The 24,488-nt window shown below is 43.5% G+C and overlaps 1 protein-coding gene across 4 annotated transcripts in view; it reads right to left on the minus strand.

The window, feature by feature from the left end:
• Positions 1–1,265: 1,265 nt before the first annotated feature.
• Positions 1,266–24,488, minus strand: part of KMT2A (lysine methyltransferase 2A) — a 99,436-nt gene continuing 76,213 nt past the window's right edge. For 3 of the 4 annotated variants that reach the window (XM_075909542.1, XM_075909541.1, XM_075909540.1), the window contains exons 28-36: positions 23,922–23,999; positions 14,930–14,994; positions 13,914–14,084; positions 13,235–13,309; positions 9,351–9,525; positions 8,760–8,867; positions 8,172–8,255; positions 7,637–7,766; positions 1,266–6,486 (exon numbers count right to left, since the gene is read on the minus strand). In XM_075909542.1, coding sequence (XP_075765657.1) covers positions 6,211–6,486; positions 7,637–7,766; positions 8,172–8,255; positions 8,760–8,867; positions 9,351–9,525; positions 13,235–13,309; positions 13,914–14,084; positions 14,930–14,994; positions 23,922–23,999 — 1,162 coding nt within the window. In that variant the 3' untranslated portion in view covers positions 1,266–6,210. The remainder of the gene's footprint in view (positions 6,487–7,636; positions 7,767–8,171; positions 8,256–8,759; positions 8,868–9,350; positions 9,526–13,234; positions 13,310–13,913; positions 14,085–14,929; positions 14,995–23,921; positions 24,000–24,488) is intronic. The other variant, XM_075909543.1, reaches the window with a different exon arrangement.

Below are 24,488 nucleotides of genomic sequence, written 5' to 3' on the forward strand. Positions count from 1 at the left end.
CAGAACCGTCTCTTCTGGCCTGGACTCCTGCCCCCTTGCTCCCCTCGTATCCAAACACCTTTCTGCCAGGATCTTATTCTGCTTGTTGTGACACCAGGCCCCGCGTGCCTCTGGCAGCTCCTCCTCCACCTGGGTATCAAATACAAAAGATACTTGTCTCCGCCTTGAAGGAAGTTCCCAACGGCCCCACTCCAACCCAGTGACTCGTTACCTGCCAGCCTGGCCCATTAATGCAATTTCTGCCTTTCTCGCTTCCACACTGCCCGAGGAAATCCCCATCACTGTGTCCACCTGCAGAGACCAAAGCAAAAGGTGTCACTGGGCAGATGACAAGCTGGGCCTGTCCTTCCCCTTTTTCCCTTTGCCCTCAATTTGAAACCAACCACCCATGAAACTAACCCTGCCGAGACAATTCCTCACCAGGTGCATGGAGCTGTGTACGGCACCCACACCTCTCCGTGTATTGGTTTGTGCACTGCTCTGCAATGCAGTCACAACCCCAGCCGAGGCCTTTGGGCTCTCCCAACATACAAATATTTACTACTCTCATGGAGCTAGCTTTCCACCCACGGAGCTGTGCTCCATAACACAGGCCACGGTGATGGGGAGATGCCCCATATACGTGAATGTTTGTTTCCTGATGTTCTTAGAACATGGATGCCCGATGCACTGGTTAAGTATTTCCCCCCCCCGCGCACACACCTGTTGGCACAGGGTTTGCTTAGCTCCTCGGTGACTCTCACAAATGGTGTTTCACTTGATCTGTGTCCATGAGGGACCATGGACTTGTGAGGGATGAGGCTCCTTCCTTGCTCTTTAAGAGGTCTCCATTGGTACTGCTGCCTGTGCCATCATCTTTGTGAGTACCTGTGCTCAATTACCCCCCAGCTTTCAGGAGCCATTCTGAAACTGCCTTGTTTTTAGCTACCGGTGTCCCTTGGTACAACAGCCATGCTGCTGCAAGAGACTCCAAGACACCCCTTCTCAAACCTCCCAAATAGAGTTTGCTATCCTGTCTGCACACACTAACTTTTCTTCCATGCCATCACTGAATGCCCTTTTGCTTTGAGGTCACCTGTCAAGAACCATCCCCTTTGGGGGCAGGGACTCATTTATTTCATAGCACACATCTGTTGAGCTATAACACATGTGATACCAAGTGCCTTCTCTGAAGAAAGGGAGATTCACATGATGGGCTGAGTGATGCTGGCACCAGAACTCCTCCTCTCCAGCTTTTTAAAAATAAAGTAAATCAAGAGTCACCCTCTGCAGCAATAAACTTGACATGTTTATTAATTAAACTATCACTTAAATAAAAAAAAGTGCATAGAAAATAAACATGTTTAAAAACTCCTTTTGTTTTTTACAACTATGTACACTTTTTTATTTTTACATTCAGTCTTTCGCAGAGCTTTCAGCATTTTTTAAACTGTTAAAGTATTTCCTTCGTCCCTGTGTCAGGGAGTTAACACTGATGTACTTTAGACATTTCCTTTTTTTTTAAAACCAGAAGCTTGGAAGAACACAAGAAAAAAAGAAATAAAAAGATCTGTTATACATGATAAGTTGTCAAGAAATGTATTATTTCTAGAACATAACCTTGCCATTGTAGAGCTTTTTTTTTTTTGAACAATTATTCACCTACCTGTATTTACTAAAGAGACTGTTAAGTTTAATAAAAGAAACACCACAAGTATAGTTCTTGGTTGATAGACAAAGCTACAGTACCTTGTTAAAAAGATACCAGGAAAGCACAGAACACATTTTTCCCTATATGCAGGTGGTACCCCAACATTCATAACCCAAAAAATCAAAAACAAAACAAAAAACAAGTTGTACAAGTACTGACTGGTAACATTGAAGGTCAGAAAAATCCTCAAGCAGGGAAACTACGGTCTAACGATTTCATTTCTGCAGCAGGCTCCTGGGTGTAAATGCTGTCACTCTTCAGGCTGAGGTGCTCTGCACTACTGCCAAGCAAGCCCCCTTGAGTTTACATTTGTTCACCCAGAAGTACACAGCTTGATTATTTTTCCTGCCTTTGTTAGCAACTGTAACACAATCCTTATCTATAGTGTTAAGAGAATTAAAAGCCATGGACCGATACTGAACTAGGCTTCATTACACGGTGCATTACTATATTAGTTCCTATATATATCATATTTATAGTTATTAAAAAAAACTCGCAAGTGTGTTGAATATGGACCAGTAGTATGGATTTGAATGGCATGATTCTGCACAGAGACCATCTTGCTGAAGAACCTGGTATTGCTTGGAAATGAAAGAAAATGAAATAGAAAGATTATACCCAGCCCTTTGCAATGACCCGCTTTTCCTTTAAAAAAAATTGGTTTGTACAAATAAAAATAAATGCCTTAAGGTTTGACTTTTAGTATTTTCAGATATCATGATCTATGTCAGTCCTTATAAAATATACATTCATATATGAGGAAGCTGCATTGTGCTCACTACTCGCCTGGGCAGGACAGGGTTAAAGAGCCCATAGGCCTGTGTCCTACAGAGGAATCATTGAAAACTTAAATACTAGCTGCCAAGGCTTCTCCCCGCCTTCCTTTTATTTGTTTAAAACTGTAAGTGACTGAAAACCTCTGTGCTGGAGATAGACTGATGAGAACAATGGAAGTGGGGAGCAAGGGAACCCCTGGCCCAGCCTGCATGTCAGCACAATTCAGCTTCTCTGGGTTACAGACAGTTTCACTGGCCACAGCGGCTGCTCATTAAGGCAGCCACATCAGGTATAGCAGCAAAGCATTCAGTGAGCTGGATCTTCCACCAAATTCTAACCTGATCCATTTGCTCTCTCAGTCCTCACGCTAGAGGAAATTTCTAGTGCCTGGTTCTCAGAGGGACTCAGGTGGTATCTCTCTTCTGTTTTCTCCTTCGCTTATTTTTCCCCCTCCTCTTGTTTTTTTCCCCCTAACTAAGGGGGTTGTGGGAGCAGTGTTTCCTGATCAGAGCTTGCTCTTAGTGTGGATTTCTGGTGAGGACTCAATTTTGCTTCTCAAATAGCTTATAGCTACATAGATTGTTGGCAAGAGACAAGAATGGGATTGTTGTCAGCTGCAGAGGCTGACTCTGTCAGAATAAGGGATCATAGTGGGAGGAGAAGGAGGAAAGGATTGAACTAGACCTTCTGAAGTTCAAATTCACCAGTGTGTCCAACACTGGAACTGTCCCCCAGCATTGCTGAGGGGGGCAGTGTCTAGGGTTGCTGAGCTGAGATTTCTCCAGGCGTGCTCTCTGGCCTCTCAGTGTGCATGCCTTTCCAAACTGTCAGTGCATCAAATCATTTCAGTAACACATGCAGCTTTGACTTGGATTTTTTCCTTTAAAAAAGTTTTACAAAATAATAATCACACAGTGCAATTAAAAAAAAGGAAACAGCAAATCCTGACCCTTCTGAGCGCTACATTTCATTCTCAGGTCAGAGGAAGAGGTCTCGGGGGTTGAATGGCACAGATACATAGTGCTAGGCTGTGAGCGCTAAAGAGTTATTAGTCACTGCTGTCCGATTTACATAGGTGGCTGTTGCTGCTGTTTTACAGCAGCCTTTCACTCTGCTAGTTCAGCCAATGGTAGAAGGCCTGCCCAGAAGAGAGGAGTAGGGGAGCATTATGATTTTACAGTTCAAAGGAAAAAAAGTATGTTTCCAAGTGAGAGGCACTCGGGGCTAAGAAGTGCATTTGTGGGTATAAATTCCACACCTGCTCCTACCGATGATGGTGAACAATGGCAGGGCTGGGGCTCTGTTGCTCTGCTTGCTTTCCACAGGACCATGTTTCTCTGGCTGGAGAGTTGAGAATTTTCTCAGAATGAAAATCCACTCTGGCTCTTTATCCAGAGAAGCTGCATTGGAAATAGTGGTGAGTGATGTGAAGTTGATTTCCCTTCTACCAGCCACAGTCCTGGGCTTATATTAAAGTGATCTGACAAGAGATGCAGAGACCCCTGACTTTCATTAACTATCCTGACAGAATCAGTGAGTTATTAAGGATGACATATCTGCTCGGCAAGATTTAAGTGGAACGAGCAGGATGGGAAAAAAATCATATTTCCTGCCAAATTCCTAATTCTGAGCCCTGCACAAGCTAATGGAAAAGTGAAAATAGCAATTCTTACCTCCTCTCCTTCACCTTTCTATAAATACAACAGTGGCATGTGTCAAGGCAGAATACTTCTTTCTGCCCAGTGGCAGGGAAACTGTACCAAAAAAATGCTAACAGAAATTCAAATAAAGTTTCACTGAGTCAAACTCCTGAGATGGGTGATTGTTCCCCATGCCCTCCCCCTTGACAAATCAATATAATTAAGGTCCAGCAAAAAGCTTCCAGGAAACAGTTACTTAAGTCAACAAGGCAGAACAAGATTAAACGTAAAATAAAAGTATCCCTCTCTATGGAGAAAGGATCAGACTATATCCAGCCAGATATTTCCTATAACCATCCTATGAAAATAAAAACATTATTAAAAACAGATTATTTTAAATTAGGATAATACCACTGTTTAAAAATAGCCTTGTCGTAAGTGCTTTTCCCTATGAAGTGCTTCTCATAGAAAAATATACAAAATATATTTACATTTATAAAACCTTAAATACTAAACTGTAAACAGAACAGAGTAAAATCCAATCACTTAATTTAACAGGCTCGGGGCTTTGTTTTCTTTTGGAAGGGTGGAGCGGACCTATAAGGGGAAGTTATCACGTTTGAACCAGGACTAGTGTCATTCTGTTTTGCTTTTCCAATGGATATACTATTTCACTCAGGTGGGCTTAACTGTGGTAGTTGCAAACTGGTTTCCTAAAGATCTATTTAAATGCTACAAGGAGTATGCTCAGATGGTTAGTGTTTGGCCTTGCATTTCCACTGAGCTTTTAGACCCCTTTTGGTGCCTATTCCTATGTCTTACAAGGAAGACTGAAGAAACCATACCCTAGAAATGGCTCCTAGAGAGAGGGATGTGCTTAAAGAAATCACTTATTTGCCTGATTTATTTATCCTATTACATTATTTAAATAATCTGAGCAGAGCTTCTCCTGCTGATACCTCTGCAAATCGCCCTTGCTGGTTTCTGTTGGGAGTACTGACTGGCTATCAGAACTGCTCTCCTTTGCTGACAGCTCCTGCTACTCTGCTCATGGATTTCCATTGCTTGGACAGGCTCAGAGGCAGGTCTCTGGGATGTGTGCGCGCCTGGCAAACCTTGCAGCTCCCTAGATCACAGAAGAGTGCCCATTTCTAATGGGAGAAGAGTTGCTCCTACACTACAAAAGACTTCATTACTAAAACAAGGCGTTTGCTGACAAGGGTTTCCACCTTGGACTGTAAAGCCTAACGTGCGAATCACTCTGTAATCAGTTAGCATAAGCCCAATACAGCCCTTTCCGTAACTACAGGTAGCTAGGAATTCTCTTCTACAACAAGAGGAATTTCAGAGAAAAATGCTACCAAAACCCTTTTCCGTTCACTTAAGGCTGCTCTAGCCTTATTTACTCTTCCCAGGCTCCAATAAAGGACAGACCAACCAAGAGAAATGAACTGGACCACCTATGGCTGCGATAAGATTTCTGATAAGACCCAGTCTGCTCACAAATAGTGTTTTGGAAATGCATGGTGGAAGGAACCACAGATGCTCAGAGCGTCCTTCACAGAGCTGGCTGGTGGATACAATCTCTCTTCCGAGGAAAAGCTCAGTCAAGTACTGTCCTTTTTACTTATGACACAGCAAGCAAAGAAAACTGAAAACCCTACAGTGCCGTTCCTGGCAAAGCTGGTCATTGAGTCCTGACAGACCAGAGACAACAAAGAAAGACAAAATCTGAGGCCCCTACCCGTATATGGGGTTTGGTCTTTTTTGCCTCATCCAGTCACCCTCCCCCTCTCCCACTCACTATCCCACAGTGACGACAAATACTGGAGGGGAAAAAAAGGGCAGTGGAAAAAGCATAACAATCATATTGAGGGTCTTCTCTGATCGTCCGTGTCTTTCACAAGGATAAGTGTGCGCATGTGAGACATGAAGATGTGGACTCTGACGGAGAAGTGCAGTCATTACTTACGTCCCTGAGCCCCAGTCAATCTTCATTCTGTCTCTGTCCTCTCCCCTCCCTCCCAAGTGGTGGGGAAGAGATGCATTGTAACTTTGGTTCGCCTCAGGCCCCGCAAGGCTCACTCACAGCTCATGAAAGTTTTAGTTTAAGAATTTCCTGCACTTCTTGGCGCCGCAGTTACAAGGCAGTTTGTTGCTGGCGTCTTCAATGGGGAATTTGTAGTCATAAGTGAGTTCCTCCCCGCGGTAGATTTTGCGCATGGCAAAGATGACGATGTGTTTCTGTCCATCAATGTTGATGACACGGGAGTAACAGTTGGGCTCACAGGAGTGGTTGATGAAGCGGGCTGCATTCCCATGCATAGTGGCATCTACCACTTCGGAGTCATCAATGCGGAACATATAGCAGCCAATCCCCTGGGCACGGAGGAAAGAAAGGCATTTAGCATTCAGGGAAGCCAAGAGTCGTCTTCCCCTGCCTGGAGTTTCAGGTGATGATTTATTACCGTAACTAAACAAGAGAAATGAACATTTATTCTATGTGGACCCATGATCTCCTTAGAATCTGGAAGCCACTCCAGTTATAAATACTTGCTTAAGCTGTTTTACCCTCACCCCCTTTGAATCTGCAGTGGTGATACATGGCTCAAATTTCCTAAGCCCTTAGAGGAAGCAAAGGAAGTGTTGCTAGAGCTCCAGTCACTGCTGGAAAATGTGGGAAGTCTAAACTCCAAATCATTGAGTTCAAGTGCAGTTTTCACACCTATTAAAGTTTGCACTACATGCTAAGTAGACTCCCTTTAACCCACCCTTGTACCACACAGACATATTTATGCCCCATGCAATCCCCACAGATGAAGTCTGGACAGGATCGTGGCCCATTCTCTACAAACTGCTGCTGGAGGTTGTAATACTAGTTTTAAAGTCACCAGAAATAGTGTTTGAGCGCTGTCAGAAAGCACTTGGGAGGTTACAAATGTGGAGCTTCCTCTCTCTTCTATAATTATTTTCAGTTCAATATTATTTTGCAAACATCTACATCAACCCAGACAGGAAAGTCTTCAAGAAGAAAATGTCGATATGTATGGGAGAAGTTACCAACAATGGGCATCTGGCCAAAGCAAACACACATCAGAGCATAAAATTCATTTGGCCTCTATAATTTAAATGGCAAGACATACTGTCTAGGGGTCTGAGCACAGGAATGGCATCCCAAAACCCTTCAGTTCTAGTCTTGGCTAGGACACCAATCTGCTCTCTAGACTGGGGCAAACAGCTTAGCTCATCTGCCTTAATTTCCCCATCTATACACTTTGCCCCTTAAAAGACTGTGTGTACAGTACACTGAAGATCAGGAGTGCTATACAAGTGCTAATATTTTATAGGAATCCACATATTAGGGCATGTACTTTTCCCATAGTTACACAGGGTTTCGGTTTCATAACCCCCGTGAAAGACATCAGTTTCCTCCTGGGAATGCTCCCTTCAGGTCACCAGCCAGAGAAAAGTGAGGGGAAGGGATTTAATTGCACCTGTTACAAATGCTGGTGAAAGTCATAGAACTCACCTTGCTGTCATAATACTTCTCTCGTTTGTCAGTGAGGATGGAGCGAATGACATTGCCTGAATATTCAATCACCATCTCACCTGCATCAATGTTCCTTTTGCAGAATAGGCCTCGGCCATGGATAGGAGACCTAGTAAAAAGAAACAAGCGACTCTCAACCAGCAAGACTGGACTATGTCATATCAACTAAAGACCAGAAAACTTTACTACGCAGCTAACTCTTCCTCAAAGGGACAAAGGGTTTGACTCTCCTCACTGTGTTGCTACCATATGCATGTAACCAAAATATTTCTCACTTTGCTTGCCATCCCAAAAATAAATGCCTGAGCTATCACCAAGGTGAGCTGGCAGTAATAAGTGGTTTGTACTGAGGATCAGCTTTTTTAAGATTTGACATGAAAACACAGAGGGGGAAGAGACAATGGGCAAGAGATCTCTTTCCTTTCAACATTCCAGTCAGACTTTAGCAAAGGGTTTCAATTTTTAATCTCCCTCTGCCCCAAGACAGAGCTAAAGCACCAGAGGAAAACCATACCTGTAGACACCAACGGCCTCCTTGGAGGTCTTCTTCAAGTGTCGGAATCGCATGGGCATTGGCAGATCCATACTAGTTGCTCTCCTAGAACAAAGAGACACTGCTAAGTGATCACCTTTATTCGAGAGCCCATGCCAAGCATTAGTTGATAGTTTCAAAGATATTGTTAACATTTAGTCATTGTGACACTGCAGCCCAATGCCCACCAACAAAGCAACCAAGATTAATAGTGTATTTTTATATAAGTATTATAAAATTGTCCTTAATTCAATCTCAGATCCCAGACAAACTCCTTACTGCTAACCAGCTCTCCTCTGTTGCAAATTTAATGTGAGCAATCTTCTTTCCTTATTCTCCAAGAACTCTGATCAGCACATTCTGCAGTAGCATGGAAACAGATGAGAAGGGATCTGGCCACCGTCAGCAGCCAGGTCCTGTGGCTAATGCAGGATGGTCCTCCACAATCTATTTTCCAGCGTTTTGTACATTTAACATCGTACCACCACACTTCCAAGTGCAATAGAAAACACAAAAATATTTCGCTTTTCTTAGTACCCTCCCCTTTTGAAGACAAATCCAGTTGCATACCGAGCAGACTTCAGCTGCACTTCCTCTTCTTCCTCATCATTGGGGTTGTATTCTGGTGGCTGTCGGTGTTTAGAAGCCAGGAAATTGAACATATCAAATGCTGACTTCCTGGAGGCAAAGAACATGTGCATTACTGGCAAAATTAGTTTCCAACACCAATGTGGCAGCTGCAAGAGCTATGCATGTTTTCTATTCTATCACTTCTCTACCCGATTTTTCATTGTCCTTCTCAGTAATTCATGCTCACTTCAGGTGCTGATCAAAGTGCTGTAAAGCAGCAACATCCAATAAGCATAATCTTTAGGACTGTGAATGGAAGTGGTAAAGTGGTCAGTCTTCTGAATTTCAATGTCCTACTGCTTGGCAAAGCAAAAAACAGCAGAAGGTGCATTACAGATGTATACACACCCAGAAATATACAGGCCATCAGTTTACATTTGGAAGATACCATCAAAGTGATAATCTTACTTTTAGCTGAAAGTTTATTTTCTGTAGAAGTTTACAGTTTATGGCCCCTCACTTGTTAGGGAAAGTCTCTTACTCTGACTTGTGCGTGTGTCAAGTCCGGCCCATCACAAAGCTCACCCTTACCTGAGGTGGACTTCAGCTCTAGCAGAACCATGTGGGTTCAATGGTGGTTCATTGGTTTCCTCTGGTTTGTGGAACCTAAATTTGTAATTATGGCAATGTTTTGCTCCATAAAGCTGCTCGATCAGAAACACAACAGCATCATGGATAATCCCCAGCATCCTCAAACCATTCACACCTAGAACAAGTACAAAAGGAAAGGGTAAGAAACCAGGCAACAATGAAGCCAGGCAGCCTGGAAAATAAGCCAGCCCATCTGAAACCAGTAGATGCTCCTGCCAGAGCCCTGCATTACTGATGATTTAATTTCCAATGAGAACTTAAAATCAAAATTCTTTTGTTTCAGTCTCTGCATCAAGACGTATCCCTAGTTCAGCAACTAGCAGATGATCTAAAATGGAAGAGCAGCCATATTGGGTCAGACCAAAGATCCATCTAGCCCAGTCTTCAGACAGTGGCCAATGCCAGGTGCCCCAGAGAAGGTGAACAGGGAATCATCTGGTGATCCATTCCCCATCATCCATTCCCAGCTTCTGGCAAATAGAGGCTAGGGCCAACATTCCTGCCCATCTTGGCTAGTAGCCATCAATGGACCAATCCTCCATGAACTTATCCAATTCTTTTTTGAAACGTGTTAAAGTCTTGACCTTCACAACATCCCCTGGCAAGGAGTTCCACAGGTTGACTATGTGATGTGTGAAAAAATATACTTCCTTTTGTTTATTTTAGACTAGCTGCTTGTTAAGTTCATTTGGTGACCCCTAGGTTCTTGTGTTATGAGGAGTAAATAACTTTTTCCTTATCTACTTCCTCCACGTCAGTCATGATTTTATAGACTTCTATCATACCTCCCCTTAGTCATCTCTTTTCCAAGCTGAAAAGTCCCAGTTTTATTCATCTCTCCTCATATGGCAGCCATTCCACACCTGTAATCATTTTTGTTGCCCTTTTCCGAAAACTACCTAAGACAGTGGCTTTTAGATAGTGAGCAAATAGGTTAGAATACTAACACCTTACTGCAGGCTTACAAATGATGCCTAACTAATAATAAAGCACACTGGATCTTACAGGGTAATCCCGGGTCCTCCACATGTATACTATGCAGTTACGTTAGTGCTTCATTAGACTGTAAGGTCAGAAGGAACTATCATAATCAAGTCTGACCTCCTGCATACTGCAGGCCACAGAACCTCAGCCACCCACTCCTAGAATAGAACCCAAACTTCTGGCTGAGGTACTGTGTAAAGACTTCAAGTTACAGAGAATCCAACATTTATATTAGTTTAAACCTGCAAGTGACCGGTGTTCTATGCTGCAGAGAAAGGTGAACCTCACCCCAAGGTTTCTGCAAATCTGACCCAGGGGAAATTCCTTCCAGGCCCCAAATACTGTAATTATCTAGACCCAGAGCATGTGGGCAAGACCCAGGAGCCAGACATCTGGGAAAGAATTCCGGCAGTGGTCTCCAACCTTTTTACACCCAAGATCACTTTTTAAATGTCAGACCAAGCCAAGATGTACCCCATCCTTCCTCCAAGTCTCCACCCCTTCCTTGAAGCCCCACCCTCTCTGTTCTCTTCCTCTCCATCACTTACTATCATTGGCCCTTATACACTCTGAGGGTATGACTACACTGCCGCTTTTTTTCCTGATTCTTCTGTTGGAAGAGGTTTTTCCAACATTTGGCGTGTCTAGTCTGGGCCAAATGTCAGAAAAACCCCTTCTTTCGGAAGCCCCCTTATTCCTCGTGTAAGGGAGAATACAGGGATTGCCGAAAGAGCGTGTTTGCTCTTCTGCTAAAAAAAAAAGCAGAAGAACAAACACATCCCTGGATGCAGAAGAGTTTTTCTGGGATACCTGGAAAAAACTCCTGCAGTCTAACCGTACCCTCACTGGGCTGAGACAGGCGTTGCGGGCTCTGGGGTGGGAATGAGAGAATTGGGTGTGGGAAGGGGTGAGAGGTGCAAGCTCTAGGAGGGAATTTGGATGCAAGAGACGGAGGAGAAGGGGATGTTGGCACGGGGAGGGGACTCCAGGCTGGGGAGTGTTGGTGGAGGGTTGGGGTACTGAGCAAGCCACAAGCTTGTGGATGTGAGGGTGCAGGAGTTTGGGTTGAGGTATGTGAGGGGCTCAGGGCAGGGAGGCTGGGAGAATGATGAGCTCAGGACACAGATTTGCGGTGTGTGGATGGTGCAGAAGTGTTGTGGCAGAAGACTGAGGATGTGGGGGTGCAGGAGTTTGGGGATGTGAGAGGCTCAGGACAGGTGGTTCCAGTGTATGATAGGCTCAGATTTGGGGTTGGGGGCGGTACAGGAGTGTTATGATTCTGGGGCCAGATGCGGGCTTGGCCCCAATGGGGGGTTGTTGGCCAGGCTTCATTTTTAAATAAAATATTATGTCAAACACAAAGTTTCAGCATTGTCTTTATTTACGAGAAGGGCAGGGAACCTGTTTTGAGTCAAGGGTCAGTGACCCACAGAAAAGTGAGATGGGGCCACAGAAATGAGATGCAAACAAACAAACAAACAAAACCCAAGACCTCCTCCAAAACCCCGCAAGCCTCACTAATGTGGCCCTGTGCTGGTGGGAGCAGGGGACATAGTACTGGGGAAGGGTGCTCGGGACAGGGATGGGGTGCCAGTGGGGACAGAGTACCAGTGGGTGCTGAAGCTGGTGACAGCGTGCTGGTGGGGGTCGGGGACAGGTAGCAGGCTGCCAGTGGGTGCTGCAGCAGGGGACAGGGTGTTGGTGGGGGCAGGGAACAGGCAGTCCCTGGGCACTCGCCTCCTCTGAGGACTCCTACCTCCTCCCCCCCGTAGGGGAAGCAGGTCCCGGACTGTGCCTGCTCCGGGGATTCCTACACCCTCCCTCCCCTGCAGGGGAAGCACGTCCCAGCACTCGCTTGCTCCGGGGACTCCTACGCCCTCCCCCCCACAGGGGAAGCACATCCCGGCGTGCGCCTCCTCCTGGGACTCCTACCCCCCTGCGCAGGAAGTCCTCAGCATGCCACAGACCTGTGTCTGGCACTGCATTGGCTATTTGGGGGAGGGGGAGTAGCCAGCGCACTTCCTGAAACCCCAGAACTGGTGCGCAGCTGTGGGACTTCCATCCACCCTGCAGGAAGCCGGTGCTACCTCCATTGTCACTGGAGGTAAGCAGTGGGGCTTCTTCGGGGTGGGGGGAAATGGTAGGGTCCCGAACGCCTTGAGATCGACTGGTTGGGCCCTCCCGATCTAATAGTCAATTGCGATTGACGGGTTGGTGACCACGGCTCTGGAGTAACTAAGTCCTCCCCATCTAGTGCCCCATCACCAGCCATCAAAGGTATTTGTTTTTAGCATAATGCAGGCAGTCTGCTCTGAAGCGAGATTTCTGATCAGACCATGTTGTTAAAAAACTTCACATCAGAACTTGAGGACACATCTAAACTACTGCTATTTGTGCAACTAATACACAGAATAAAAAAGATACAATAGGCTCAGGTGACTAGCTGCCATACATTAAGAAGCATAATTGTCTTATTTTAAAAAGTAGCAAAATTGCCTAAACTTTTGTACAACTAAAGCGCAGCATTTCACAGCAAACTTAACTTTCTCAGCAGATCAAGCACAAACCCTGACACGAAATATTTCTCATATAAACTTCCAGTTGCTGCTATACTGAAGATTTTTGTTTATGCAAACCTTGAAAAGTTTTGCCCTGCTTAAATCAGAATATTTGCTGACAAAATGTTTCTCCATTTAAAAAAGTGAGCTGTCTATAAAAGACAGACCCTTTTATTCTGAAGGCTCTACTCTTGTTTGATAATTTCTTCATAACAATAGTTTATCTGCTCTTAAAATACACTTTGCTGGCCAAGAGGAAACAATCTCAGTGCTTAGCATTACCTGCAAATGAGAGCTGCTTCAGACGGGCATTGGAACGAGCTTCTTGAACTTTATCAGTCAGTGATTTCCAGGCATCTATGATTAGATATTGGAAGACAAAAAAATAATACAAGATTTACATCTATCAGACATCAGGAGTAACTGGAACAGCTACTTGGTCTGTCTCCTAATTGTCTCCTCATTCAAGCAGGTCTGCAGTAATGCAGCCAATATTCCATAGACGTGCGTGTATGTACATGCAGACAGAAACCTATCAGTATGTGTCACACCAGGTGAAAGTGCAAATGTGTCATGTGGCAAATACATCAGTGGCCATAAACTCATTACCTCTGCAGTTTCCCTCTTCAAAATAACTTATTGGTGCACAGGCAAATAAGCTGCTTTAGCAATGCCTTTTGAAACAATATTTAGATGACACAATGCAGGGATAATTATTTGCTTTGTCCCACCACTACTTTATATACCAACAATAGTGTTGGTCAGTGGATTCAAGATAAAATGGGACAATGCAGGTATTGAACACAAACCAGGCACTCTGGGATAGGATTTTGTTCCAAAGCCTTATGTTTAAGCAAAGACAAGTCTTCTGAAGAAGCTTGACATAGAGATCACAATTTCTTTAAAGCATCTTTTGTTTTTAACCTCTGGAAATGAAAGCTCAGAGAATCATTGTCCTCACCTTCAATGCTTTCTGCACAGATCTGAAAACCATCATCGCTTGAGATCTCAAAAACTAGTCCTTTCTTTGGCTTTTTCTCACAGAGGCTCTCTTTCCTCTTTTGCTCTTGCTGCAGCCAATATATAAGTGGGGAGCTGTAAGTGCCTTCCTCCTCCTCAGGAGCTTTGGATCCTGGAATACAGACAGACCAACATGAAGATACAGTTGGGCAAAATTAAATTCTTAATGTACCTCTCACCAAACAGATACCTAATGGTGAAAAGAATCTGTCCTTGATTTGAATAATGGATAATTATTTCTAAGAAGCAACCACCAAAACTTAATTAACATTCCTGGTAAGAGCTGCCTCCCTTACCAGTTTACCTAAGTTACTCCATAGTTTCGAGATCCTTTTCGTGCAAACCAACCCATGGTTGATTTAAAACAATTATATTCACAATATTAAGGGACTTGTTAAAACTCCACAATAATGGATTAGCTTTTGAACCACCTCTCATCACCAGTGGCAATGGGAATTATAAAATGAGAAACAAAGACAGGTCTCTCCATGAACCATACAACAGGAATATCAATTTCTGGTGATGATGAACAGAAAGAAAACTGCAGTTAATGAGACAACAACTTTACCACCTCAATTTTAATTCTGTTCTCTGTACATGGGCACTGGGCTGATGAGCAGACTTTCAATTCAACTCCCAAACAAAATCTTGTTTTTTAAAGTCTACAACTGTTATGGAGCTCTCATTTTCTTAACAAGAACTGAGGTCCTGAGCATGAATTTTACATTCATTTAGATAGGTGAAATATTAGACTGCAACATGAGAACAAAAAAATCAAAGTTGCAAATTTCTACAGACATACATACAATTCACATTATTGTGATTGGAACTTAACTCCCTCCAAAACTAGCAGAAAACAATACTAAGAGTTCTTTAAAGAGGTCAAACCTGAAAATGACTCTATATAGTTCAACACCAGAGGTATCAAGAAACTTTGTTTATGGAAGAGTGACATACCTGTATTTTCCTGCTCATTTGCTGTGTTCTGCACTGATTGTAGGTCTGTAAGAACTGCCATTTGCCTTAGGGAAAGGGGAAAAATAAAGTAATATAATGCTCGGCAACAAACCACTCCTCAGATGGCAACTCCTGTTTATTTCCTATGGCTGAGCTATTTAACCAGTTGGACTTGTGTGTTTGTGTATCACATAGGCAATGTCAATTTGAATGTTTTTAAACTGATTACATATAAAAAGTTCTAGTTTCTAATAGAACACAGTTGAAATAATATCCTTATCCCAAATGTTTATGAGAGTTTTTCAGGCCTCTGGTAGCAGTTTATGAGAATCCTTTCAGAAAGGGAGAAACTGACTATGCAAAAGATAAGTGAACCAAATTGCATGCTTGACACCAAAAGCACCTCTGTATACCCTACACATTATCGTAATAATCTTTGTACAAAATTTGCCTTGTGAATTATACTTGAAACTAGTAACTCACTGGTAAAAATATCAATGAAATATATGTAGCAGGATTATATGTAAAGTTATGAAATCCCCTTGTATATTAGCAGCATATGTTCAAAACCACACAGCTGATTAGACAAAAGTTACACTGGCCAATCCTAAACAAAATAATGTGTTTACCTCAATTTACATGTAAACGGGGTCCTTGAAATAGCAAGGGGGAAAATGGCAGGAGACAAGGCAAATCTGCATTTCAGAAAACACAGGTGAGCGGAAAATAAGAGCATAGAGCTTGGATTGCACTTAAATTCAAAAAGTGATCTTGTGCTCAAAAAGGTTGGAGATCACTGAGCTAAGAAAGAGGAACTGGCCATTTAACATATCCTGACCTGAGAAGATGTGATATGAATTTTACCTTGTACCATGTCTAAATTGCTGAATTTTAGTTACTAGAAGGTATTATCTTTATTTCTTTTGTAACCATTTCTGATTAATATCTGATACTTGAATTCACTTAACATCCTAACTTATTTTGTTAATAAACCTGTTTTATTCTTTTACTGTAAACCAGACGAAGGCTGTCCCTAAACTGAACTGTTTAGTAACTCCAACTAAAGTACCGTAATTTAGCGCATATACCCTGCACCTAAATAAACACCGCACCCGAGTATAACCCGAGTGATTTTTCCCTTTTGAGTTTAAGAATCCTTGTATACCCTGCCTACAACTATAGCCCGCAGGAGAGACTCCATGAATAAAGCCCCTTTAATCACCTGTCAATGAGCAGAAGCTGATGATAGCAATGCAAAGCTCCTGTAATCAGCTGTTAATGAGCTGCAGCTGATAACATCAAGGGGCAAGGGATATACAACCCCTTTGATATACAACCAATTCTACCCGACAATGACTCTTCAAGCTCCCGTGGGCCAGACCCACTTCCTCAGATCAAATAGTGGAAGAAAATAGTCACAACCATATATACCAAAGGATACAATTAAAAAAAATGAACACATATGAAAAGGACAAATCACATTTCAGAACAGGAGAGGGGGATGCAGGGGGGGGGAAGGAAGGAAGGAAAGTGTCTGTGAATTAATTATATTAGAGGTGGGGAGAGTTAGATGTCTGTGAGCTAATGGTATTAGAGGTGATAATTGGGGAAGCTATCTTGGTAATGGGTAAGATAGTTAGAGTCTTTGTTCATTCCTTCCCGGAGAGTGTCGAATTTTAACATGAATGACAGTTCAGAGGATTCCCTTTCAAGTGCAGATGTAAAAGGTCTTTGTAGCAGAATGCAGGTGGTTAAGTCATTGAGAGAGTGTCCTTTCTGGTTAAAATGGCAAGAAACTGTTTTTTCTTTGTGATCTTGTCTGATATCTGTTTTGTGGGCATTAATCCTTTGGCGAAGTGTCTGAGATGTTTGTCCAATGTACATAGCAGACGGACACTTTCGGCACATGATAGCATAAATTATATTTCTGGATGCGCAGAATATTTCCAAACCACCAATGAACATCAATCTGACCTACCAGATCCCCCCTATCAACACCAAAGGAAAAATAATTCTATATGGACTCCCCCTGACGGTCGGAATTACAATCTGGATTTCTATATACAAAGCTTCCGCAACAACGCACAGACTGACATTATTCGCAAACGACAACAAGCGACACACAATCTTAGCCGCGCTGAACACCATGCCATCCAGAGTCTCAAAAACAACCTGGACATTATAATCAAACCAGCTGACAAAGGGGGTGCTGTGGTCATTATGAATAAGGCCGACTATAACCAGGAGGCAACCAGACAACTCTCAAATACCACATTTTACAAACTTCTCCCCTCTGATCCCACCTTGGAATACCAAAGGAAACTACACTGTCTCCTTAAAAGCCTCCCCACAGCTACTCAGGAACAAATCCACACAGAAACACCTTCTGACCCCCGACCAGGATTGTTCTATCTGCTTCCCAAGATCCATAAACCTGGGCACCCCGGACATCCCATCATCTCTGGTATTGGCACGCTCACTACTGGTCTATCCAGCTATGTAGACTCTCTTCTCAAACCCTTCGCAACCAACACCCCCAGCTATCTCCGAGACACTACTGACTTCCTAAGGAAACTACAAAACATCGATAACCTCCCCAATAACACCATCCTTGCCACCATGGATGTAGAAGCTCTATATACCAACATCCCACATGAAGACGGATTACAAGCAATTAGAAACACTATCCCAGAGGACACTACTGCCAACCTGATAGCAGACCTATGTAACTTTGTTCTCACCCACAATTATTTCCAGTTTGAGAACAACTTATACCTCCAGATCAGCGGCACAGCCATGGGTACACGCATGGCCCCACAGTATGCTAACATCTTTATGGCTGACCTAGAACAACGTTTCCTCAACTCCCGTCCCCTTTCACCCCTTCTCTACCTATGGTACATCGATGGCATCTTTATGATCTGGACGCATGGCCAAGAAACACTGGAGATATTCCACAGAGATTTCAACAACCTACACCCCACCATCAACCTCAGCCTGGACCATTCTACACGAGAGATCCACTTCCTGGACACCACAGTACAAATCAACAATGGAAAGTTAGACACCACTCTCTACAGAAAACCCACCGACTCATACAGTTACCTACATGCTTCCAGCTCCCATCCAGAACACACCACACGATCCATCGTCTATAGCCAAGCCCTTCGATACAACCGCATCTGCTCTAATCCCACTGACAGAGACCAGAAGCTTCAGGATCTCTACCAAGCATTTATAAACCTCAACTACCCACCTGGAGAAATAAAAAAGCAAATTGGAAGAGCCAGACGAATACCTAGAAACCATCTACTTCAAGACAGACCCAAGAAAACCAACAATAGAACACCACTTGTCATCACCTACAACCCCCAACTTAAACCTGTCCAACACATTATCAATAAACTACAGCCTATACTGGAACAGGATACCATACTCCAAGAGGCTCTGGGAGACAGACCCATAGTCTCCTATAGACAACCACCTAACCTCAAGATGATTCTTACCAACAACCACAGGACATACCACACTAATACCAACCCTGGTACCTTCCCTTGCAACAAACCCCATTGCCAGCTTTGTCCACATATTCATTCTGCTGATACCATTATTGGACCTAACCAAGTGAGTTATAAGATCAAGAACACATATTCCTGCACATCCAGAAATATAATTTGCGCTATCATGTGCCGAAAGTGTCTGTCTGCTATGTACATTGGACAAACATCTCAGACACTTCGCCAAAGGATTAATGCCCACAAAACAGATATCAGACAAGATCACAAAGAAAAAACAGTTTCTTGCCATTTTAACCAGAAAGGACACTCTCTCAATGACTTAACCACCTGCATTCTGCTACAAAGACCTTTTACATCTGCACTTGAAAGGGAATCCTCTGAACTGTCATTCATGTTAAAATTTGACACTCTCCGAGAAGGAGTGAACAAACGCTCAAACTATCTTACCCATTACCAAGATAGCTTCCCCAATTATCACTTCTAATACCATTAGCTCACAGACATCCCACTCTCCCCACCTCTAATATCATCAATTCACAGACACTTACCTTCCTTCCTCCCCCCCCATCTCTCTCCTGTTCTGAAATGTGATTTGTCCTTTTCATATGTGTTCATTTTTTTTAATTGTATCCTTTGGTATATATGGTTGTGACTATTTTCTTCCACTATTTGATCTGAGGAAGTGGGTCTGGCCCACGAAAGCTCATCATCTAATAAACCATCTTGTTAGTCTTTAAAGTGCTACATTGTCCTGCATTTTGCTTCAGCTACCCCAGACTAACACGGCTACATTTCTATTACTCTTCAAGCTCCGACTGGGAGTGCGATAGTGATTCTGATTCAGAAACACAAACCTCAAATGTCACAGAAGCTGATCTCGCCCTGGCTATGGATATTATGGATGTTTTTCAAGACACTGACTATGATGAGAGTTCTGATGGCTTTGACAACTCAGATGCTGAGGAGTATGTTGCTGGTGCTGATTCTAGAGATCAGAGTGAATGAGAATGTGAAGCCTTTCTTTTTTACAGTGTTATTCTTTTACTAGTTGCACAATAAAGTAATGTTTTAAAATGTGTTTTAATGTATTATGTCTTTTAAATAATTTTAATGAATTGGAACATAACAGTCTTCTATTACTAAATTAAAATATGCTGCTTTCATCAAGGAACAGTCCTCATTGTCTTCCTTTCTGTATTAAAAAAACTCCTGTATAGCCTGCAGACTCCCGCCGCTGCTGCTGGCCGCCAACTTGCTCAGAGCTCCTTCCCTTTGTCAGCCCGGGCTGGGAGCTTCCTGCCTCTGCTGGGGATGTCTCTGCCCCGGCTCCGGAGCGTTTCCTGCTGCTGCGGCCCCTGTAAGTTTCCCCGCGTTGTTCTGTACCCAGCCCGGCAAAGGTAGTGAAGGGCGGGGGAGGGGGAGGGATCCTCTGCCATTTCTGTAAAAAAAAAAACCTACATAACCCGTGCACGTCTATAGCCCGCGGGGGCTGGGGCGGGGGAGGAGGATGGTGCGGGGTTTGTAAAAACAAATATAACCAGCAGGTTATATTCGCTAAATTACGGCAGCTGATCATTGAATACTGACCCTTTGCAGAGTCCACGGATCTCTACTATGTGCAGGAGCGAGTTGGACAGTGCAAAACACATTCTGAAATTTGGGACTAGAAGTGATGAGGGTCACCTTGCAAGTAATACCAAAGACTGGTTGAAGCCAGGATGTGACTGCAATTCTGCTAATAGATGGCTGGATCAGGGTTGCAGTTATATACAAATGTATTAGTGGCCTGCATGCTCGTATGCCATTTGTGAGCGACCCCAGTTGCAAGGTAAAACAGCAAAGCGCTGAGAGTCACCCACAGTTGTGGTACAGGCAGTAGCACAACACCTCATTGGCCTGGACTGGATTCAAGAACCAGGGTGGTCCAGGCCCCACCGTAACTCCACCCCTTTCCCCAAGCCCCGCCTCAACCCACCTCTTTCCAAACCTGCTCCATCCCCTCCTGCCCCCTTGCATACTTTTCCCCAAGTGCCCCCCCCCCCCGAGGGATGACACCTAGCAGGTTGCCAGGGGGCCTGCATAGGGTAGCAGCAGGGGTTGCCCCTCCCCCCGTACTCACTACAGCAGTGGGAGCTGCAGGCAGGGGAGCAACTCAGTAGCCTGCTACACTCCGCATCCATCTCCCAACCAGACCATGCTAATTCATCATGGTGGCAGGAAGTGTGACCTGTGTCACTCGGGAGAGCAGAGTGCACTGGGCTGTAGCTAGGTTGCTTCTCTTCCCATCGCTGCAGGGGGGAAAGGGAAAGGCTCCAACCTTGCTTGGTTGCTCTGGCTCCCAACTGTCATGGTGAGTGCAGAGAGTCTGATCCTTGCTACCACCCCACATGAGGATCCCCAGGGAATCCCCTAGGCTGCAGAGAAATATCAATACGAGGGACCTTCCCATCCATAGGACAGCTGGGGCAGCAGTTCTGTCGCAAACCTCACAATGCCTTACGGTGATATTCTAGGTGTTCAATCTGTTTAGCTGAACAAAGGCAAGGTTAAGGAGTGACGATCACAGTCCATAAATATCCACATGGGGGAACAAATACTTAATAACGGGCTGTCTAGGAGAGAAAGGTATAACATGAGCCAAGGGCTGGAAGTAGACAAATTCAATCTGGAAACAAGGTGTACATTTTTACAGTGGCCGTAATTAACAACTGGAACAACTTAGCCAGGGTCGTAGTGAATTCTCCATCACTGAGAATTTTTAAATCAAGATTGGATTTTTCAACACTCATAGAATCATAGAATACTAAGACTGGAAGGGACCTCGAGAGGTCATCGAGTCCAGTCCCCTGCCCTCATGGCAGGACCAAATACTGTCTAGACCATCCCTGATAGACATTTATCTAACCTACTCTTAAATATCTCCAGAGATGGGGATTAGACAACCTCCCTGGGCAATTTATTCCAGTGTTTGACCACCCTGACAGGAAGGAAGTTCTTCCTAATGTCCAACCTAAACCTCTCTTGCTGCAGTTTAAGCCCATTGCTTCTTGTTTTATTCTCAGAGGCCAAGATGAACACGTTTTCTCCCGCCTCCTTATGACATCCTTTTAGATACCTGAAAACGGCTATCATGTCCTCCCTCAATCTTCTCTTTTCTAAATTAAACAAACCCAATTCTTTCAGCCTTCCTTCATATGTCATGTTCTCTAGACCTTTAATTATTCTTGTTGCTCTTCTCTGGACCTACTCCAATTTTCTCTGCATCTTTCTTGAAATGCAGTGCCCAGAACTGGATACAATACTCCCACTGAGGCCTAACCTCAGTGCAGAGTAGAGCGGAAGAATGACTTCTGGTGTCTTGCTCACAACACACCTGTTAACGCATCCCAGAATCATGTTTGCTTTTTTTGCCCCAGCATCACACTGCTGACTCATATTCAGCTGGTGGCCCACTATAACCCCTAGATCCCTTTCTGCCATACTCCTTCCTAGACAGTCACTTCCCATTCTGTATGTGTGAAACTGATTGTTCCTTCCTAAGTGGAGCACTTTGCATTTGTCTTTATTAAACTTCATCCTGTTTACCTCAGACCATTTCTCCAATTTGTCCAGATCATTTTGAATTTTGACCCTATCCTCCAGAGCAGTCACAACTTCTCCCAGCTGGTATCACCTGCAAACTTAATAAGCATACTTTCTATGCCAATATCTATATCGTTGATGCAGACATTGAACAGAGCCAGTCCCAAAACAGACCCCAGCGGAACCCCACTTGTTACTCCTTTCCAGCAGGATTGTGAACCATTAATAACTACTCTCTGAGTATGGTTATCCAGCCAGTTATGCACCCACCTTATAGTAGCCCCATCTAAGTTGTATGTGCCTAGTTTATTGAAAAGACTATCATGCAAGACCGTATCAAACACGTTACTAAAGTCCAGGTATACCATGTCCACCACTGCTCCCTTATCCACAAGACTCGTCGTCCTATCAAAGAAAGCTATTAGATTGGTTTGACATGATTTGTTCTTTACAAATCCATGCTGGCTGTTCCCTGTCACTTTGCCACCTTCCAAGTGTTTGCAGATGATTTCCTTAATTACTTGCTCCATTATCTTCCCTGGCACAGAAGTTAAACTAACTGGTCTGTAGCTTCCTGGGTTGTTGTTATTTCCCTTTTTATAAATGGGCACTATACTGGCCCTTTTCCAGTCTTCTGGAATTTCTCCTGTCTCCCATGATTTTCCAAAGATGATAGCTTGAGGCTCAGATATCTCCTCTATCAGCTATTTGAGTATTCTAGGATGCATTTCATCCGGCCCTGGTGACTTGCAGGCATCTAACTCATGCTTGGGGGAGCAGCGGAGCTGTAATGTCCTGTATCCAGACTGGCACGGTTTCATTTGGCTGTAACACTAAGACTTCCTGGGATACATCCCCTGCTTCATAATACCACTGTGCATCTCCAAATGTTTTCAGTGTATTCAGAGAGAACTTGTCTGCACCTTCTGGGGATCCTGGGCAGAAATGGTATCAACTTAACAACTCATTCAAGTAAATGAGCTCCTTGGTGCACTCAAAACATCTGTCCATTATCTTTATTCCAGCGGAGGCTTAGCACACATCCAACTCAGAAAAACAATCTATACCAAGTGTTGGCATTTTGGCAAAAGGAGGAAGAAACAGAGGATATGGCATGGTGGGGCAAGCACATGTCACCATGCAGAAGTGATGGTATGCTTTCTGAGGGAGAGCTAAAAACTTTGGGCAGAGCCGGAAGAGAGAAGACAGCTGATTGGCAATTCTGGATCAAGCCCTCAAGCACTGAGTGATGAAGCTACATCACCAAGCAGGCATGAGACAACGCAGGCTATGTCTACACAGAAGCATTATTTCAGAATAAATGACGTTATTCCAAAATAAGAAAGAGCATGTCTACACTGCAAGCCATAATTTTGAAATAATGGCGAGCTGGAGGACTTCTTATTCCGACTCCCGTAACCCACATTTTACGAGGAGTAAGGGAAGTCAAAGGAAGAGTGTTTTCCTTCTACTTCCTGCGGTGTAGACAGCACCGAAAGCCGAATTAAGCTGTTTTGACTTAAGCTACACAATGATGTAGCTCAAGTTGCCCTAGAAAATTATAAACAATTTAAATGCCACACAAGTAGGCAACTACTTCTAAGCATTTACTCCTGAATCAGGTATTCAAAAATCAGCTAATTTGAACTGAAAATGAAAATATTCTCGTATACTGACATTCATTTCTGTGACATTTATCATTGCCGCATATGCTCGGAGTTAAGGCTTTAATATTGTGGCTAACAAGTGATATGTATTCCACACTGAAAACTACCAGGGTAGTTTAATTTACAACAACAAATACAAGGAAGAAAAAACAGTTTTATTCTGTTTATAAAGTACTGAATACAAACTGGACAAACCTGATAAGAAAGGTTTGTTTTAATACTTACCCTGAAGGCTGCCCAGATTGCTTTTGTGGTAGCTGATCTACACTTGAATCTTGAACATCTGCCTTTGCTGTAGGAGTCCTGAGAGAGAAGATTTGAGATAACTGAAAAGACTGGATAAATAGGAATTTATTGTAACTTAGACTTGATCAGAAATAATGGATCTAAGTGGGAACTGCCGCAAATGATTCAGCATTTCAACAAACAACAAAAAGAGAAACAAATACTACTACTGTGAAGGCAGAGGGCAGAGAGTAAATCACATTGGTTAGTGCTTTAGGTTAGACTCAAGACTTGCACTTCAAAAGGGACAGAGTACTAGCAGAAGCTTACAAGGATGTTTTTACATAACCATACGAATGTAGCCATGGAGTCACTCCATTAAGGATGGCATGCTGGCAAAAATATCTTAAATATTTACAAACAGGAGACCAATTATGTCTAAAAGATTGTGAATCAATTGCTTTTCAACACACACTTATAGCACTGCGTTAAAAAACGAAGGCACTGTAGAACTGAGTCATATGACCCTACTAACCAGAGTAAAAGGTACTTTTGGGCAGGCCCTTG

Source organism: Pelodiscus sinensis, chromosome 26 (genome assembly GCF_049634645.1).
Source record: "Pelodiscus sinensis isolate JC-2024 chromosome 26, ASM4963464v1, whole genome shotgun sequence".
Classification (NCBI taxonomy): Eukaryota; Metazoa; Chordata; order Testudines; family Trionychidae; genus Pelodiscus; species Pelodiscus sinensis.